General features: G+C 37.4%; 1 protein-coding gene across 1 annotated transcript in view; it reads left to right on the forward strand.

Annotated features, from left to right (window-relative positions):
• Positions 1-2,821: 2,821 nt before the first annotated feature.
• The window catches only part of STK32C (serine/threonine kinase 32C), an 81,617-nt gene continuing 62,285 nt past the window's right edge, over positions 2,822-22,153 (forward strand). The window contains exon 1 of the mRNA XM_053450915.1: positions 2,822-3,104. Within this exon, the coding sequence (XP_053306890.1) occupies positions 3,023-3,104 (82 nt within the window). The 5' untranslated portion in view covers positions 2,822-3,022. The remainder of the gene's footprint in view (positions 3,105-22,153) is intronic.

Here is a 22,153-nt window from a genome sequence, read left to right on the forward strand (position 1 = left end):
AATTTGTGATTTCTACAATATACTAAAACATGAATATACTATAATAAAACCAGCACAATTTGTATGTATTTTATATAAAAATTCAGAAATAAAATAATATTAATAATAATTGAATGTATTGTTAACATGCTGATTATAATGCAATGTTATTATTCATCATTTAATTAAATATGTAATAAAACCATAAGTTATTCATGAGCGGTTTTATTTTGTTGGTATTACTAATATGTACTGACTTAATGACTGTTTTTTGTGTGTATCCTTTGGGATGGTAATTGTTCATCAACATAATACATTATTAATGTGGTTTTATGAATATAGCACAATAGTTAGCCACAGGTTATTGGAAGTCCTGTTATATTTTTTATAAGTGGGGATTTCTAAAAATACGAACAATCTGTAAAACTGTTTTATAATAAACAAATGTGTGTTAAGTATGTATTTACTTATCTGAGAGTTTGTAGAACATTTCAACTCATTGACTTTATTGTGCATTATGAAGGGCCAACCCAACTGAGTCTACAGCCTGCCTAATTTCCCCCTGTTCCTCATTCAGTTCCGTCTCTGAAGGCTCCTCCGCCAAGATAAACCAATCTCCAGAAGTGAGAGAGCTTTTGGTGGCCTACCCTAGGATGTTCTCAAGTATCAAAATGTGAGGATAGATTTATGTACAGTGGCAGGAAAGGGTACCCTTTGGAATTACCAGCATTTATGTATAAAATTGTCTTAAATATGATATGATTGACATCTAAGTTACAATAAAGAACATCCACAATCTGTTTCAACTGATAACACATATTATTGTATATAAAAATACATGATATATAAAATACATCATATATATTAAATACATCATTCAAACATTCACTCATTGGAAAAAGGTGCCTGAACCCCTAGGCTAATCACTTTAACAAAAGCCTATTGGAGTCAAGCGTTAACAAGATATAAACCATGCCTGACAAAAAAGGAACCACAGAAGACATGCAATCAAGAATTGTTGATTTGCATAAAAATGGAAAGGGTTACAATCTCTAGAGCTTAACATATTCATCAGTCCACAGTTAGACAGATTGTTTATAAATGGAGACGTTTTAGTACTGTGGCTACTCTCCCTACAAGTGGTCACAAAGATGGCCCCAAGGGCACAACACAGAATGCTTTATGAGGTAAAAAAGCTAAAAGCTTGAAGGAATAATTGGAACTGGTTAACATCTCTACCATATGCAAACTATGAACAGGTATGGAATCCATGGCAGGGCATTGCTGCATGCCGGAAGTTTGCCAAAGTGCACCTTAACACTCCTCAATGCTATTGGGAAAGCGTTTTGTGGATTGATGAAACTAAGTTGATTTGTTCACAAAGAACATGCAGTACTACATATGGCGTAAAAAGGGTACTAAATACCAACGCGAAAACATGATCCCAATGGTGAAGTATGGTGGTGGGAGAATCATGATTTGGGCAGCTTTGCTGCCTCAGGGCCTGGGCAGTTTGTCATCATTGAAGGGACAATGAATGTCCAAGTTTGTCAATATTTCATATAGGATAATGTGAGGGTGGCTGTCTGCCGGCTGAAGCTCAGTAGAAGTTGGGTGATGGGACAATGACCTTAAACATCAAAGTAAATCAACTACAGAATGGCTTAAAAAAAGAAAATGTGCATTTTGGAGTGGCCAAAAATGGTTGAAAGTAAATAAAAATTATTTATGGAAACCTTTTCATATGCTCTTCAATCAGGACTCTTATTTTAGACACTTTGATAAATAGTTTCCATAACACAATACATGTCTGATGACTGAGGTGTAATTTACACACAGGAGAATGTCCTTAGTGTTTGAAAAGTTTTATCTGTTTCTTCATTGACTGATATCAAAATTGCTTTTTGGGTTAATTTTGGGTTATCGCAAATAATACATTATTAATGTTCTAAAATCGGTGTTTCTAGTAGAGGAAACAATATATTGTGCCAAACTTCAGGCTGTCATAGACATACCATCTGCTTTTATTATCAAATAACAAACTTTGGTTGTGAAACTCAGGTAGTCTTCAAAATGATTTCCTGCAAGGCAGGTCATGGTTCTGATGACGCAAAGTCCTGCATAATTATGTCATTCTATATCCAGAGTGATGTCATAAAAAGCATTGTGATACTGTTTAGTTTTTGTTTTAACCATTATAAAAATGGGGGAAGCAATTCATACCAGTTCACACACTGATTTTTATATTTTGATTTAGCAAAAATAAAAATGATATAAAAAAAAGCAACAAAATCTATACAACCTTGCATATTGTTTTGGAACCGTGCCTATTTAAGTTTAGTTCAAACCATTTTGATAAACTTTCCTATTATTCCTTCATTGTACCTGCTAAGTTTGCGACAAACTTAGGTTTGCATAGTTTTTTTTTTCTTCAAGCAAGTGTTATTATTATATTATAAATATTATTCTGGAGGGGTCCCTTGAACAGTTCTTCCCCAGGCCCCCACCTAATGTTCACAGAGAATTTGGATTTAGGATTATTTATACACATCCGGTTGGTCGATCAGGGCATGAAAATTTGCATTCTAGCTTGTTTAAAAAAAATATTTTATATAACCTAGCTGACTGACACTATTGGTGATCATTCTCCCTAAGTGTAGTTATGGAATCTGCCAGATGGTGGCATAAATCAGCCTAATTTAGTATACAGGTTCCATTACAGCCCTGAAAAAGGAGGAAGGAAGCCTGATGCTTGGATATTTGCTTTGCCTTCTCTTCTTGAAACATCAGGCTGGACACTTTATGCTGCACGGAGCCCTTGGACCCCAAGCTGGCCACATCTGTCCAACTGCAGCTTCTCAGTTCTATCTCAAGAGCTTCCAAGGATGTAAAGGAGTCAAGAGTCAGAGCACGTCCTCCAAACAAAAGGAGCAGGCAATGAAGCACTGAATAAGCTCTGTGAGGCAGGGTATGGGGTAAAGACCCCGACTTCTATTCCTTAGATTCCTTGGAGATAGGGAATGCTATCTCGACCTCTGCATAAATGTTTCACTGGAACAAGTGGAAGAAAAGGATGGGGGCCAACACTTCATCCAAAAGACCAGTTTTCGATGAGAAGGAGGATGGTGAGTACCAGAATGACACTATCACCTTTGGGGTGCTTGTTACTTTTTAAACCTGCACATCTACGTTGATGGTCTGTGTACATCACATAGGATGTGTCAGGTTGGACCCACTGTGGCCACAGCAAATCTTTGCCACATGATAACTTTACTTTTAGCAGCAATAGGCACTTGGTTACATGCTATAATAGTGATCTTGAGACAGATGGACAGACTTGATCAGCCGTGGTTCCCATGTAACTAATATCATCCTTACTGCATATGGCATGGGGGACATATAGCATGAAGCACATGCTGCAGCTGCTGCAGAACCTAGTGGAGTTTAGATCTGCTATGTTCCATGGTGTGTAAGGTAGGATAGTGACAATACCTAACAATATTTATTTCAGTAATGTACATTTTTGTAAACTGTCATAATCCAAAGCATGTTTTTACAATATTTTAATGTATTCCAATATAAAGTCAGTAACATGTGTGCTTATCCTTCCTGCTTGTTAAAAAAACATATTAAAAACAACTTTGTTAAAAAATACATAGCAGTTCTCCCTAGAAAAATTACAGTAACTTTTTCCCTTTGATTTTGTAGCTTTTTGAGTTTTTTTCCCCTAAAATTTTTTAAAATTCTCATGAACCCGAAAGTATTTTTTTTTTCTTCCGCATTTGGACCCTTCAGATGAAGTACTTTTTATAAGACATGGGAATAAGCTAAACTAAACTAGCTTTTAATTAAGATGATGAGACCTGTAATTAAACGAACAGCCTGCTGGGAGATTCCTGTCTTAAGGAATCAGATACAGTACAAATGAAGCCTTGAAGAACTGAATATATTCTGTAAAATTGTTTTCATTTTTTTCCTATATTGCCTTATTTTACAGATTAAATACGTCATGGCCAGTGTTTTTACACATAATGAATTTTACTTATTACTCAAGCTCTCTTTACAATCACATGTAATAACTATTGATATATTCATATTAAGGAAATTGTGTCTCTGCTGGCATCTCAGCATTTTACAGAGCCGGCTGGCTGCACAGATCAGCTAGAGTATATTTCTGGGTTAAAATGCTGCTGCAGGAAACATTAATGCCTAAATGACTAATTGGATTAGTCATTTATATGTGTAACACTAATGGATTAGGTAAGATGTTACATGTGCACTTTACATCATTAACAAGAAAATTGGCCCATAAGTCAGCGTGCCTGCACCTCATTGCATATTTAATATTTTGGCAGTAAGTATACTTAATCCACCATACAAAGGGTAAGTGGGTAGTTGTGCTTGTGTCCATCCATTTAATGCGGTGATTAATTGGAGCTTGTTTTTGAAGGTTTTTGCAGTGATTAGCAATTTGTGGTTCATTTAGGCTTAGGGCATATTATGTTACGTAGCAGGTGCCCATGCCTTTAAAAGGATACATCTGAAGGACATTGAACACTGAATGTTGTGCACATTTCCTAGGTTCCGCCGGTTTCAGAGTGTTATTTTTAATATGATACCTTAAGCTATTAGGAAAAAAAGTTACATAGTGTCTTTTTTCTAATCATAAGAATAATGCTAACCTATATTTAAAATTTTTGATACTGGTGCAGAGAACTTCTCCAAGATATTCAACCCATCTGCCACAAGTTTTTTTTATCTTTACATTTATTCATGCAACATATTTGAGGCGCTGTTAGAAGAGCCTTAAAAGGTACACTATCATTATATTTCAGCGATTAATCTGTGTTGTACAAGCATCGTACGTGTTAGTTTCTATCACAGTCAATATGGTATGCACCTAAGACATCAGGGGAGAGCTGGCTGGAGGCTGCCGCTGGACTGCTCCTATTTTAAGGATGTTGGCCTGCCAAAGCTGTTCTATGTGTGTTTTTGCAGTTCCAAAAGACATCTATACTGTGTAAGTGCCAGGATTTATAGACCTTTAGGCAGAACTATTCTGTCTGGTTCTTTATAATGTTGGAATTTATTTTTGAGCTATTTTATTACAGAACCACTTTTCAGGACTTGGTCAACTGAGTAGCTTGTGACAAATGGTCCATTGGCCTTAAAGTGAATCCAAAACCTAAAGTTAAATACTACTTGACTAATATATGTTTCACACGAGAACAGCGTGTTTCCATACGCAACATGTATAAGTCATGTAGTATTCAACTATGTTTTGGATTCACTTCAAAGGCAGTGGTTCATAGGTCACAGGCCACTTAGTTGACCAAGAGTAGCTTGCGATATATTTTGAAGTCACCAGTGTCACTCTGGTCTCCAATTCTCTTTGGAGCAAATCTTCAGAATGGAAGAGGTATTGACATGTTTAGTCAGTAGTGTCTTGCTTGTTGCAGTTCAATCCTCTTTGAAAATATCTGTTATTTCTCATATTTAATAATAAAGATGGTATCTCAAACATTTCTATTAGAAGAAGACTAATTGCCAGGTCAACTTCCAGAATCCGAAATAGCAGAGAATATTTATTTTTTTAACACTTATGTTGCTTATATATAACATTTATCAATACAATTAATGCCACATTTTTAAGATACTAACATACAGAGACAAATCAATATTATATATATATAGCAGACTCAGCATATGCAAAGCTGAACTGGCTATAAATAAACTGATTTCATTCCCATGTTTAAGAATATAAAGTACACAATGCTGTGCTGGGAAATGACGGTTCCAGTTTACAAAATAAGTTCCTATGGTTTTCTGGGCATTACATTCATCATTTTGTTTTTTATTGATGTAAATACAGAAGCCAGTTATATTGAGTTTTATCAGTCCCCAAGGAGAAGACAAATTCAAATACTTGCAGGTGGCTGATGTTTTCTATTTTCTTTAGCCGCGATGGTGCTAAAACTTTGATCTTTTAGCTTATTTGTCCAGTGAAATTTCCGATTGTGCATTCTTGCCAAACTGATGGGGTGGCATAGTACCAGTCATGTTGAAAAACAATCATTGCTTGTTGAAGGTTAGATTCAGGGATTTGGGAGGTTTAGAAAGGAAGGGGAAATGTCTTGCAAAAAGGGAAGGCAGTCAGAAAAAGGGATAAAGTGCAACCTATATCTATGTAGGTCTCACGTTTACTTGTTGGTGCATATGAGGTGTCTTCTCAACTTATGGTGACCCTCTTTACAGTAATAGTAACATAGTTCATAAGGTTGAAAAAAGACCAAAGTCCATCAAGTTCAACCGATATACATATTGTGTCCCTACTGTGTTGATCCAGAGGAAGGCAAAAAACCCTTATGAAGCAGATGCCAATTGCCCCATACCAGGGGGAAAATTCCTTCCCGACTCCAAATATGGCAATCAGAATAAATCCCTGGATATCCATAACTTGTAATAATATTGCTTTCAAGAAACAAGTCCAGGCTCCTTTTGAACTCTTTTATTGAGTTTACTATTACCACTTCCTCTGGCAGAGAGTTCCATAATCTCACCGCTCTTACTGTAAAGAACCCCCGTCTGTGCTGGTGTAGAAACCTTTCCTCCAGATGTTGCACATCTGCACAACAAGTGGTATAGAGGACAGGTGCCAATTTTGCCCTGTGTTAAAGATGGCCTTGTGCCTAGTGGGTTCAAGATGCGGTTTTACTAAATTACTGCTGGGAGCATATATCTTGATATGCCATGTATACCTAATGTTTGCCTGATGGAGACATATTAGCAATGTGCTGAGTGACACATCACTCATGAAAAACCTTTTGACAAGGATGTTGCATCATTATCTAAGCAAGACCTTTATATTTGTTTCCAATCATCCATCAGTGTCATTGATATAATACTGACTATCAGCACCAGTTCATTTTTCATAAGTTATTCATAGGTGTAAACAAAGCAGGATTTTAAAATGTTCTACTTCATTTAATGCTAATATTTTAACCAGATTGAAAATCCAAACTACCTGCTTCATTGATATCTAATTCTAAATGGAATTTTTTAGACCTTGTGTAAATACATGCATTCATGGTGTAGTGTACTGTGAATCAGGCAGTTTATGTTACATGGTGCTCAAGGCTTTGAGCACATATATACAAGCTTACACACTCATGCTAACACACATACACACGCTTACACATACTTACACCAACATAAAAGTATACATGCTTACTAACACCCGCCTATACACTAATGCTCAAACACTCGCCCCCAGACACTTACATATATACTCTGATGCTCACACACTCATGCTCACAAACATACATACACATTCAGACTAACACACAACTACATTTATACATATACTCTAACATACATACATACATGCTCACTCCATTGCTCTCTCATTCCCATTCCCACTCTCACCTCCTTACTTTACCTTAATCTTTAGTTCCAACTGCTCTTGCTCTTTGCATGCAGCCTTGCTTTTATCAAGGGGTCATGTAACCACACATTACGCGACCCCTCTGTGTTTCTGCTTCCCAAAGCCCATCCAGAGTTGTTCAGAAAAGGGCTGGTCTGACCTGGACCAGCCTGGTAGAGTTCAGTCTGGCCCTTTGTGAGGACATCTGGACCAGCCCAGGGGGCAACTGCCCCCTATCCTCCAGGCCAGCCCTCCACTGGCTTTGACCAAGACAGCAGTTGAGCGGCATTAAAGATGGGGTCTGGAGAAGCTCTGGTTTATCAAAACTTTTATTGCAGAGGTGTACTAAAATATTTATGTCCCTTTGTGATCTATTAATAACTATTTGTGTAGCTGAGTATGATAATGAGACAAAGAAGTATTTTTAGGGAATTTTTAAATTATATTGTAACTTTTAAGTATGTGTGATTACTGGACTTGACCCCCAACCAGTTGCTGCTGCTTGTATCCTATCACTTCTTACACACTGGAACCTTTGCTGCTGGCACTGACATTTGGACTGTTTTTGGCTACACTTTTGCCTGTTCCTTTTATTTAACCCCCCCCAAAACATGGAAATGTTCTAGTACCTTTTGCCTTGCAGTTTATTTTCTGGGTCAGAACTCCTGGCCCTGTGTTCCAGAAACCTAACTCCTTATACTAGCACAAATATCACCATAAAAATCTTAAGAATCATAATAATGGTATAATTATGAGTGCTACCAAATAAAATATAATCCCATAAACAAACAAGCTAGAATTCTGGTCACATGGTGGGGTTTGTTACATGGCAGGATAAGATGACTAAGCATCAAGTAAAAAATCCACCTTATAAATATTCAATGTATGTATTCACAACAAAACAAAAACCTTACTTTGTATTGTTTAGGCAGTTAGATAAAAAAAATGTTGCAGAGACTTTGCTTTTTTGCTATGGCACATGTGCTGGATATTAGGTGTATAACTAAAGGTGCAAATGACCCCAGGCCAGCCTTCCCCAGGATGGCAGCCATCGAGGGACATAATGAGATTAGCCAGGGTCAGGCCTAGGGCAGCACCCAAGAGCAGAGCTTTGGGCCCTGCAGCAATTATACAGTAAGGGCATCATCTCTGGATTTCTTGCCTTTAGCAAGCTCCTTTCCTCCCTTTTCTCTGCTTTCTGCCTCTTGCAGTCTGTTTTTCTCCTGTTCTTTTCTTCACTTTTTCTTCTTTCCTGTTTTCTTTTATCTTGTCTGCATTTTACATTATTCCATTTAACCTCCATTCTACATTCGACCCCCCAAAATTTTAATATTAATTTAGGAAAAAAGAAAAATCCTGAATATAAGACTATCCTATAGGGAAAAAGTTTACTAGTAAACATTAATTCACATGTAAACATTTTTTTTCATATTTAATGAAAAACTATGACTGAGAAAAATAAAGCAGTGTATGCCATGCTGCAGGGGACCTGGATCTTAGTCCTCTATTTGAGGTATTTGAGAGTATTTGCTCTGAAAAAACCTTGTCTTATATTCAAGCAAATACGGTACATACACACATATACACACACACAAACACACACAGGACTTTGCATCCTCCACTTCCCTCCTGTATCTTCAATGGACAGTTGAGAGGTCGGGACTAGTAAGAAGGGCAATACCCTGGAGCTAGTGGCTTCCCGGGGGGGGCAGGGGGGGCAATCCATCTTGGGGGCCACTCATCTAGGGGCAGCCTCGGGTGTGCACCCCTCCAGAGATGGACTATACTGTCATAATACAATTGCGAGAGAGTGTGACTAAGTGTGTGAGAGAGTGTGAGTGTGATGGGAGTTATGCTGTATCACTGTCAACGTCTGGCTCAGTATAGCGTTATTGGAGTTATGCTATAACGCCGTCTTTGTCCGACTTTGTCTTTGTCCGATAGGAGTCATACATTTAAGGGGTAGTAGAAGTATTATTAAATACTCATCTACAGACACAAGACAAGCCAGAAGGCTTGTTTTTCCCTCATAAATCTCATGGTGCTTCCACAACCACAAGGGATTCTGGGTAGGCATATGTAAATAAGGTTAAAAATTATCACCTTTGCCTCTATATCCACTTTATACATGGATCCCTTAAAAGTAATTGCCCACTGTACAAGACAGCCTTTAGACAAAACTCGCCAAAGACAAAGATCACCACTCATGGACAGCTGTTTCTTCCTTAATGGGACTCATCAGCATGAGGTTGTGATACTGGCTTAATAGGGAAAAACAAGCCTTCTGGCTTGCCTGGTGTCTGTAGATGAGTGATTAATAATACTTCTACTACCCCTTAAATTTAAGTGGAAGGATTTTCCATCTTTCTTACCTACCATAGCTTATGTAATGGTATTTCTTGGCTACCCCAAGCCTCAACGATTAAGCCAGTATCACAACCTCATGCTGATGAGTTCCATTAAGGATGAAACAGCTGTCAGTGAGTGGTGATCTGACCATTGCATCTCTTACCTGAGTTTTGTCTAAAGGCTGTCTTGTACAGCGGGAAATTACTTTCAAGTGATCCATGTATAAAGTGGACATAAAGGCAAAGGTAATAATTGTTAACCTTATTTGCATATGCCTACCCAGAATCCCCTGTGGCTGTGGCAGCACCATGAGGTTCCTGAGGGAAAAACAAGCCATGTGGTGTCTGTAAATGAGTGTTTAATAATACTTCTACTACCACTTAAATTTAAGTGGATGGATTTTCCATCACCTTTACCCACCATAACTTATGTAAAAGTCATACATTTGAAATGTAAAGGCCTTTTTGACCTGGGTATACATTAAAATTAAGTGTTTATTTTTTGCCATGTTTTTGTGATATAGCTGATGTATTCTAAGGTGGGAGTCGTTTAATAACGCATATTTAATCCTAATTGCTTTAAAAAGTTATAAAAGTTATAAAGGGTGTTATATGTATAACACCCTTTAGATTTTAGCTTGTTTTATATTTTATGTACCATAAGGTTTTCAGTGCAGATGCTGAGAAAAACTTGATTTAATTCAAAGGGTGTTGTACACTTTTGATGTAAACCCTTTTTGACTAATGACTTTTTAAAGAAATTAGGGTTATAGAACTGTAAATGTTCAATGTTATTAAAGTAAACTATGTGTGAGCATGGATGTGTAATTGTTTGAGTGTGAGCATAGATATGTAGGTGTAAGTGTGTGTGAACATGAATGTGTGTGTGAGCATGGATGTATATTTGTAAGTGTCTGTTAACATGGATGTGTATGTGCAAGTGTGTGTGAACATGGATGTGTATGTGTAAGTGTGTGAGCAAATTGAATGTGTGAGCATGTATGTGTAAGTGTTTGTGTGTCAGCATGGGTGTGCATGAGTGTGTAAATGTGTGTGAGCATGAATGTGTATTTGTGAGCATGGATGTGCATGTGACCATGAGGATGTAAATGTGTTTTAGTAAGTATGTGCCTGTGTGCTTATGTGTTGGTATAGTCTGTGCAAATGTGAGAGCATGTGTAAAAATATGTGCCAGTGCATATATGGGGGGATCCGCTCCTGGTGCCAAATACTCTAGGTTCGCCCCTGGCATCAGAAAAGCAATTGCTCCATTTTCTCTGCCTTTGATCCAACCCTAGCAGCACCCAACTTTAAAAAACCACAGGTCCTGAATACTCCCTACTTATGCATAGGCAAAATAAATATTTTATTTGAATATAGAATTATTGAATTAAAAAAGTCATTTGTTATAAATATTACAAATAATTGTGTAACTGTGATTTTATTTTTGTATGTGATATTATCCCTTTAATACAATTCTTAGTGTTATCTGTTCTGCTGGTCATCGTCAAACCAGATGCACATGTGGCATAATCTTCAAATGGATTTTTCAGGGAGCTCTAACACACATTTTTAAATAGTACCACACCACTAATTTTACAGAATTTTTTGTAGGTGTACATTGGCAGGATTTAGACAATTTTCAGCTGCCCTCACATTTTCAGGGCCCATATTGTTGCTATGGAGATCTTAAGGCATTCAGATTGTAATAAATAGGGAAAACAGAAAACAGCAATTAATACAGTAGATAATACCGCTGTTAACAAGAAGGTATGTTTGTAACTCATATTTGTAACACATTTTTTGTTTTACCCAGAACAAAAAGTAAAAATAATTGCATTATTGATGTAAATACCCAGAAGTGCTGTGTACATTAGTATGATTGCCAGAAATGTTGAGCTGCATCCATGCCGTTGACAGGCTGAATGGTAATGACTGTCTTGTGGCTGTACAGCTGTGAATTGCATCACACTGTTAACCAATTTACTTACAAAAATCGGTGAAACAAAAATAATGTCACATTCTAATTTTTTTTAGATTTTTAAACACCCTACATTAAAATACAGATTATCTTTCTCATGTTATTATTCATATGATGTCATTTTGTGTTTTTTTTCATAATCATTTATGTTAAATTACATGAAATATGTTTTGAAACCAATTGATACAATTTTGGCTTCTGAAAAAACAACCATGTAAAGGGATCTTAGTCCATTTTGAATGAAAGTTCTTGCATTTTTAATTTATAAAATGGCTCCCTACAGCGCCTTGGGGAGGTGGTGAGAATACATTTGTAGACTTTAAGCAGTTTAATGGTCTTTATACAAACATGATTGGGCCACCAGTTTGTTTATACGTAAAAGGACTTTGCAATGTTTCTTCTCATTTGAAATGGTGAAAAGATAATTTTTTTAGATGTTTTAGCAGATATGAAATGTAAAGTAGAAGTAAAAGCTATATGTGCTTGTGTATAAATATCATATATGTCATGTTATAATGTGGTTTTCCAAAAACCTCCTGCTACTTGGCCAATATGTATGCACTTGTAAAGCTGTTTTAAGATGTATTTACCTTCTGTGCTGCAGCTGGATATAGCTTTATTTAATGTTGTCATCAAATCACCTTCTGATGCAGCCTATGGAGGCTGTACAGCCTTCACAGTGTAAACGGGCCAATTGAAATGGCCCAGTGAAAGTCCAGACCTTAACCCAATCAAAATCCAATCAATAAACTGAAGCAACAATGTAAAGAAGAGTGAATTCCCCCACAATGATGTGAAGGACATGAAAAAATGAATACTTAAAGATATCACTGCTGCAAGCTATTGAATCATAAGGTGTAATTAGTTTTTCCACACATGGCTTCTCCATTTTGTGTTATATGTCATGTGTTGTTGTTCATCTGAGGTTGTATTTACCTAATTTTTAGACTTGCTAAGGAACAGATGATTGTTATTATGTCCTGAGGGTGTACTTTTTCACACAACTTTAAATGACACAAACAATTCATGAGATTTTTTTCCCTCCGGTTTTTACATCACCAAATTAATGTCTGCTTTTGTGTGACATGTCAATCACGCATTCCAGCAGTACTAAGGGTGATGGGCTCAGCTCGATGAGCACTTGACTCAATGAGGGTGTTCATTGGCATTAACGGAGATGAAAAATGTTTAGTGATTCCATGACCTGTCTAAACTCATGTTAGTACTGAAGGGGGATGGGATTATTATAGACAAGATAGAATTGCAAATAGATCAGTTGAAGCAATCTAAGTTAAATTATTCTGTAGGGTGTGCAAAATCCTAGCACAGTTTAAGCATACCAGAATTACAAGGGTTATTTTTAAGACCCTCTTTTTACTCTTTTTACTTTTTCTGCACCAGCATTATAAGGATTATTATTGTTTAAAAATAATATGTAAAGGTTGTACTTGTCTTGCATCAAGGGGATCTGGATACATTATATGGCTAGTTTAACTTAATTGAATCTAAATATTCAACTACTTTGCTCTTGAGTAGCTGACCAGAATTTTACTTTGATCTGTTGATTCAGTTACCCAAAGTATGGTTTTATCACGCTTTTTTTGTCTAGATTTTAGATGGATCATTGAATCAAGTCTGATGTTTTAATGCTGTATTTCTGTAGACAAAAGGTAAATTCAACAGTTTGGCGGAACAATATTGTTAATGGTTATAGCTGTTTGTTAGATATAGTCATTTCAATTCTAGAAAGGAACTTTGGTTCCTTAATTATTATGTTGCGTAATATAACACAATTTCTGCTGTAGTTAATTAATGACACATCAGTTCCACAAGAATAAAAATCCTCGTAGTGCTAGGAGGAGAAGCTCTTAGTAGTACATAACGAACTTACATGAGCACTAAGTACAAATCTATTTTCATCTAATAAAAGACATAAAATGGTTCACCTTTAGCATATTTTAAAGGCATATTTTTAAGATTTGGTTCTACTCAAAACTGTATTAGTTAATAGTCTGGTTCTGGCAGTAGAATAAACATGGAGCGCTGGGCATAGTTATGACATCTTCTTATGTGTGCAAAGTTAAACAGAAAAAATAACAGATAATCTAATTGAAAGCTTTAGACTCATTAGTCAAGCTGTACCATGGTTTTATAAAAAGATGCTAAAATAAATCAGCAAAGTATGCAATAAATAACATTTCAATCGTTTTAAATTTGCACAAGAGCAAACGGTCCTGCAGCACTCTGCATCCATTCTGATGCAACAATTGTAGGTATGTGACAACTTAGCTTTGGTTTATGATAAAGGTTCAGAACTGTACATGGACACCAGTGTCTTTGACCAGAATTTGGTCTTTGGTGGCTCTGAAGCAGTTATTTAAATGTCTAAAGCCCTGCTGGGAACTCATGCGCCAGTAGTGGGTCATAAATAACCTTGCACTAATCCACCAGTAATAAGAGTCCAGAGTTAATGGATGCCCAGAGCTACCTGCAGATCTGCTCCTCTCCAATCACAACTATACATTTCATGTATGTTTGGAGGAATTGGATGCTATTTTTTGCTCTATCTATGGCAATTAGAGCGTCACTCTGTTTAAACCGTAAATCTCATTACTTCCCTGTTATACTCCCTGTTGGTGCAGTTAACTAAATTTTCAAAGACCCGTGAGAGATCTCACCCCTTATCCATTTAGTTTTTTTTCTCAGAGAAAATTATGGTTGCTGCTACGCTTTTCTTAAGTTATTGCTCCCTTCGGTGTAAGCTGATCAAAGGTAACTCACAATGGAAACGGAATCAGTCCAGTCATAACAAAACAGAGGAAAGAAATCTAAAATATTGCACAGAAGCAATAATAGGCATTAAACAACAAATTCATACCGCCCCTTTAATCTCCATCTAGCCTTTCATTTTGCTGGTAATATGCGCTTGGCTTCTGCAGTTATCAGTTATGCATGCTAAGTTTCTGCCCACAACACAATCTGCTTCTGTCTCTGGGCGCTTTTTCATCTTGTGCTAGGTGAGTAAAAATGTTCAAACACATATTATGATAAGTATTATCATGTTCTCAGTCTTGGCTGTGTTCTGAACATCAGTTTTATCTTGCTGTACAGTCCAAGCATCTGTGCTAATGAGCCGTGATAGGACAAAATAAAACCATGCAGAACCTATGATTATTTTGGCAACCTCCATTTCCAAGCATTTCTAATGAATCTAGATGTTCTGTGCAGCATGTATTCACTCCTGGTAACAGAGTTTTCTTAAAGACAAAGGTTTTTTTTTCATTGGTGCTTCTACAGAAAGAGCCATATTCCCAGGAACAGTGAAGCAGCTCAAATTTAGAGTGGGACTAACCTCATACCATACTAGAGTGGGACTATACCTCATATACAAGACTGTCTCTTTTCATGCAAGACAGTCCAGATTTTTATGCACTTCTCACTAAACTGCCACCAGTTCCGCATTCTCAGGCAGTGGTGACTGAGGGATATCTTCAGAATGGCCTGCTGACCTTCAGACTCATTCAAGGTGTGTGCTTTTGCAGCACAGAGCTGTCACCTAAATCACGGCTTCCTCATGAAGTTGTGCTTAAATAGAGGGTGCAAAGTCCATAAATGATCATTTAATCAAGGAAGGCTGTCAGGAGTCTCTTCTGGGGAGCGGGTTTGTTGTGGGGTGGGGCACCTGGAGAAAGAAGACTAACCTAGCTAACTGGGAAGCAAGACTTCACTCTGAGACTCTAGGGTCAAACCCGTATGGCAGGTATGAAAATGACACCTCAGGCAAGAAACCTCTCTGTTGCCCTCCACACGCCATTTTTTAACATTTAGAATATTAGTTTAGGCATAGACCTGGTGTGCACATCCCACAATCATAGCAGGCCTACTTCTACAAGTTGGTGACTTTTTCTGGTGTGATAACCAGCTGCCTGAGTCAACTGATACTAAAACAAGCCCTGGAAACAATAGGTCATTTACTTAGATTATAAATTATTCTTTCTCGGTGTTCCAAGAGATAATCCACTATCTAGCCATTGCAGGCTGTGCAAGGTGACTGAAACTTTGAACCTTGTGAAAGCAAATAGCATTTCAAGAGGCTTCCAAAAAATCTGTATAAAACATATGTTTATGCAGAAAACCTTCACTAATGTGCTTAATACGATTATCGCATTTTATGAGCCAAGTAATATACAGAACAGTGGTAGACATTGGATATTAAATTAAGCATAAGGAAACGTGAAGCATGTGGATGTCTGTGACCTTGGACAGGAACCTAGCTTTAGCAGATGTTTTACAGATGGTGGTATTAGTTTGACTTGAAAAGCATACTGTAACAAGGAATTTAGTTACAATTTATATGATCCATCACACATTTGTTGCCGATGGAAGTGACAGTGATTTAGCTTCAAGATAATGATAAATGAACAAATTTAGAACTTTGAAATAATGTAGTCACGATAGCTAGGAAGCTGGAGTCCAATTGGAAAACATGGTGTTATATGTTAAGAAATAAGGACTTAACTCTATATTTCCAATTGATTATGTATTTTAAGGTCTCCAATATTTTAGTACATAAGCATCCATGAAGCCATGTCTGAAATACCCAGAGGGACACGTTTGTGTTAGGAGGTTATGATTACAGCCATAAGCGTGAGTCAGGGCTTTATTGAGATTTTTATGACTTTATGACTTATTGCTAGGATTTTGTGTAATTGAGTTAGCTTCCTAGCAGAAAAACATTTTATTTCCACAATTTAATTTATAAAAGTTGAACATTATTATGACTTTTAGGGCTGTAGAACACAACAATACCTTCATACCCAGTGGACAGATAAGAGTTATACTGCAGGCAACTGCAGCACCCTCTCCATGTGCAATCCACAGGTAACACACCTAATCTCTTGGTGATCAGCCATCATTCATTCTAAACACCTGTAATAAATGAGCACTAAATATTCTGTGAAACTTACTTACATTTGCTTTTCTTGCCAGTTGGTAGAGTAAATCTACCAGCTCCTTTTAATGCTGGCTTTTTAACATTTCTGCTATGATTCAATAACGGAAAGGATAAAAAAGATCAACCTTATTCTTTTGATATATGGTTTTCCAAGCTAACTAAAGTTCAGCAAGTAATTCTGTTATGTGTAAGAAACCTATAATCTGTGGTATGAAACATGAAGCTGGTCATTAGGCAGCATGATTTTTGTCATTTCAACGCCTAGGAATTAAATTACTCCCTATATGTAAAAAAATCATAAATGGTACAGTGGCAGCGTACATGAGCTTCACCCACAAGCTTTTCAAAGTGATTTAAACAAGGATTAGTTAGATTAAAAACAAAAGAAGGAATGTATGTAGAAGAGGATAAAGGTCTAGCTGACTGGCTCAATGAATATTTCGGTTCAGTTTTTCCAAATGATAATGAGGGAAAGGGAGTCATTTGTAAGATGTGAGTTTATCGAGGCGGAGGTTCTACTTCAGTTTTCTAAGGTAAAGACAAATAAGTCGATGGGGTCTGATGGGATACTCCCCAAGTTATTAAAAGAGCTTGGGGGTGTACTAGCAAAACCGTTAACTGATATATTTAACGAATCATTGGTAACGGGAGTCATCCCTGGGGATTGGAAACTAGCGAATGTTGTGCCAATTCACAAAAAAGGGAGTAGGGAGGAGTCGGGCAACTACAGGCCAGTAAGTCTTACATCTGTAGTGGGGAAATTAATGGAAACCATGTTAAAGGAAAGGATTGTTGAACATCTGAAGTCACATGGGTTTCAAGATCCAAAACAACATGGGTTTACCTCAGGAAGATCATGCCAAACAAATCTTATTGATTTTTTTCATTGGGTGGCTAAAGTAATTGACCAAGGTGGTGCAGTAGACATTGCGTATCTGGATTTCAGTAAGGCCTTTGACACTGTGCCACATAGAAGACTTATAAATAAACTGCAATTTAGTTTAGATCCCAATGTTGTTGAATGGATTAGGGAGTGGATGAGTGACAGAAAACAGAGGGTTGTAGTCAATGGCGTATATTCAGAGCAAGGTCTTGTTACCAGTGGGATACCTCAGGGACCCATTCTCTTTAATATTTTTATTAATATTGCAGAGGGTCTTGGTGGAAAGGTATGCCTTTTTGCTGACGACATAAATATTTGCAACAGGGTTGATGTTCCTGGAGGGATAAGCTGTGGCAACTGGCATTTAATGTGGATAAATGCAAAGTAATGCATCTGGGGCATAGAAAGCCAAGGGCAGAGTATAGAATATTTGATACTGTCCTAACCTCAACATGCAAGGAAAGGGATTTAGGGGTAATTATTTCTGAGGATTTAAAGGTAGGCAGGCAATGCAGTAGATCAGCAGGTAATGCTAGCAGAATGCTTGGCTGTATAGCGAGAGGTATTAGCAGTAGAAAGAGGGAAGTGCTCATGTCATTGTACAGATCACTGGTGAGACCTCACTTGGAGTATTGTGTACAGTGCTGGAGACCGTATCTCCAGAAGGATATGAATATGTTGGAGAAAGTTCAGAAAAGGGCTACTGAAATGGTTCATGAAATACAGGATATAATTTACTAGGACAGGTTAAAGGATCTTAACATATATAGCCTGGAAGAAAGACGTGACAGGGGGGACATGATAGAAACATTTAAATACTTAAAGGGAATCAACAAGATACAGTAAGATAGTTTATTTAAAAAGAGGACACAGCTATAAGCTAGAGTGGCAAATGTTTAAAGGTAACATCAGGAAATATTACTTTATGGACAGGGTAGTGGACTCATGGAATAGCCTTCCAGCAGAAGTGGTAGATGTTAATATAGTGAAGGAAGAATGGGATAGCCATAAGGCCAAGCAAGATATAGAATAAAGTCAGGTACTAAGGAAAGTATTCAGAGGTTGGACAGACTGGATGGGCCAAATGGTTCTCATCTGCCGTCACTTTCTATGTTTCTATGACTTGGAAAGAGAACGAAAACTAAACTAATGACAATTAAAAGTGTAACTGTCATGATCATGATACATTCCTTAGAGTGGGAAAACATTTGCAGCAACAGGTCATTTCACCAGCCACTTATAAGTCAGTTCATCGAATATGAGCAGCTGAACCCACGTACACAGCTTTCCCAACTTCACAAATACTAAGAGTATGCAGCACCATCCTGGACCTTCTTGTAGGAGATTCTGCTCAGGATTAAACCATCATAATGCATAGTGAAAACTTTATTTCGGGAGAATTGTGATAAATGACAACCATGGCAATTTTTTTCCTGCAAGAAGGGGTAAACAAGTGCCAAAGAATATATAATTTTATGTATGAAATAAATTTCACAAATTCGGAGGGGAAGACCCACAAAAAAAAACCTTTTCAACTTGGGAATAAAATGTAGTGCTGTATACAGTAATGGAGGTTTAGCGTTGACAAAAACCTGGTTTTATCTCCTTTCGTCCTAATAATAACGGGCTTTATCTGCAGACTCGTAGGCTTCCATTGTTGTCATTTCTAATTCTTTATGAAAGTGCTATGATGTCTCTTCCTAATACTTTCATTAGTCTGAGGGTGCCGAACACTGGGATATGATGTCATATCCCAATGCTCAGCACCCACGAGAGAGCAATGAAACAGAGGTCTGCAGGAATAGAAAAAGAGAAGGAGAAAAGACTGGGAGAAAGGGGGAGATAATGAGAAATAGGAGATATGTGTAGAGATGATGAGAAAGGGGAGAGAGCATGTGTTTTGAAAGTGTTTGTAAGCGTGTGGCTACAAGGGCAAGTGTAAGCCAGTATGCGTGTGTGTGTATGGGCAGGCAGTGTATATGTGTATATTTTGACAGTATATCCATTACTATTACTATTTTGGGCGTAAGGGAAATAGATGTATTCAGTCTAACAAATGTTTAACCCAGGGGCACCATTTGGTATTGTTAAAAAAAAAAAAAAATCATGTCCTTCGCTTAGTCCAGCAACTGTGAAAACATCTGCCACGAACCCGCATCAAATGCCTATCCCTGGTTAAGATGAGTGTGTATGTGTGTTAGTATACAGGGTTAAAATAAGTATGTGTGGGGGTGACCGTGTTAAACTGTGTATGTGTCAGTGTACAGTGTTGGTCTGTGTATATCAGTGTATGTAAAGGGAGTGTCAGTGTATGGTGTTAAAAAATGTGTCAGTATACAGTGCTACATGGAGTGTAGGTGTGTTCGTGTACACTGTTATGCTGTGTGGTGTGTCAATGTATGGTGTTAGAATGAGGATTAGGGAGTATCAATGTACAGTGTGTAAACTGTGTGTGTCAGTGTACAGTTTGTGAGTTTTTTTTTTTGGGGGGGTGTTAAATGTGTTAAATGTTATTGTATGCCACTAGAGTTAGTGTGTGCAGTTTACAGTGTTAAGACTGACTGTGTGTGTTGGGGGTATACATTGTTTAAGTTTCAGTGTATGGCGTTATAATGTGTGTTCGTGTATGGTGTTAGAATGAGTGTGTTTTTGCATATAGTGTTAGAGTGTATGAGCCAGGAAGGTGGAGTAATGTACAGGGAGTAGAGCACAAGTTTATATGTTATTTATTATTATGTTATAACAAGTTTATATGTTATTTATTATTATGTTTACATATAATTCGGCTCTCCTTCTCATTTTGGTTTGTAGGAATGCCAGATATTACAGCACATTTTTTGTAAATATTTTCAATAAATAAAAAAAGGGCGAATGCAACAGAATATTCTTGCCTGGGCTGCCACTTGCCCTAGGACAGGCCCTGGTCGGGGGATATGTATATTAGATAACAGAGCTGAAACACACACACACAAATGCTTTTTGATTCATAGACCTTACAAGACCAGCCCAAGTTGCTTACTGGACTATCTCTGCCCCATTTATATTTATATATACCTTCATTGTCTCTTTAGCAAACCCATAGTACATAGGAATCAGTATGGCATGCATATTAAATTAATGAAATTCTAATAGCTGTGGGTGTTTCTAACCAACTTCATAATGAATAATGCAGTAGGATAATATTAAAAGATGTACGGTAGGTACACATTGAATTGACTGAAGTTTTCCTAAGGAAATTGTACACCCACAACAGTATAAAATAATATTATGATTCTTGGCTTCATTAAACCAGGACTGCTGGCAGATCAAATTTTTCCATTAAGTTTGTTCTCTGCCTTAGGATTTGATATTAATGGTCTGTAATATATCACAGAATGTTTGTACAAGTGGAAACTATGGAGCAAGCACAAGTATTACTTTATGAAAAGGTTATGATGACGTCAACAATACATTTATTCATACACAGAAATGCTGTTACAGCATATTTTAATGCACAATATAGTTATTGAAAGTAATAAAGTATTGTGTTAGAAAACCAATGTAGTTATAATCGTCTTTGATAGATGCAGGCTCCATACTCCATTGACAAGCAAGACTAATGACTGCAATAAGCAGTGCCGCAGAGACATGGCACTATATCTGGCAGTGTACCCCTCTAGCGGGTTTTACCTTAAGCCTTTAAATGTCCTGTGTCCCCAATCTGCCCAGAGTCCCCATCGGGACTATGATGGGGAGGCAGTTAGTTTACTGCACCTAGCCCTAAAACACTAAGGCCGCATTCACCCATTAAAGCTATATCCTTTACCAACAGAAAACCAATCCTGCTATTGTTCTGCATGAATGGGGTGTGAATTGCTCTGTTGGGTGATCAGGCTCCATATTGCACTGCTGTTCAATTGGTCCATTAGAGAGATTGGTGGTCCCCCTTGTACCTGGCCCAGTTAGACTATGGAGGTCTGTGCCTAGCCAACATAATCTCTGTAGCAGAGACAGGTCAGCAGAGGGAACAGTGGCAGCAGAAATAAGTTACAGGGGAGGATACATCACTGTTTATGACTCTTTGCCGGGAGGACTAGTGGATGGAAGTGGGAATTCCTACACTGGTCTGTGCATAGCTTAGACAGAACGCCAGGGTATGATGTCAACAATTCTCAGGTTCTGAGGGGTGGTTGATGCCCGTACCCTGGGTTAAGCCTAAGGTAGTGTCCCCATAAATATATAGCACTTGTTACCTCTGTTCCACAAATCTGTAGTTAGCATTGAAATGTTAGTGGATAACTATTTCTGGGAAACAGAATTCCACCCATGGACGCAAGATGTTGTGATTTGCAATCTGATAGCAGAGTCAAGATTTACTGTACTTGGTCTAGAACTATCTGAATGTAAATCACACAAACTAAATCTGTCTGGTAATGCACTTTGAACGTTCCGAGTGCCTTGATGCATACAACACCTAATATCATGTCACAGTGTTATCAGCGAGAAGAAAACTATGTGATTTTTAAATATTGGATATATCTAATTACATTTTAAGAAACCATAACAAGTGGAGATGTAACTTCTTTCTATTTATAAAGTAATTGCT

Source organism: Spea bombifrons, chromosome 11, assembly GCF_027358695.1.
Source record: "Spea bombifrons isolate aSpeBom1 chromosome 11, aSpeBom1.2.pri, whole genome shotgun sequence".
Taxonomy (NCBI): Eukaryota; Metazoa; Chordata; class Amphibia; order Anura; family Pelobatidae; genus Spea; species Spea bombifrons.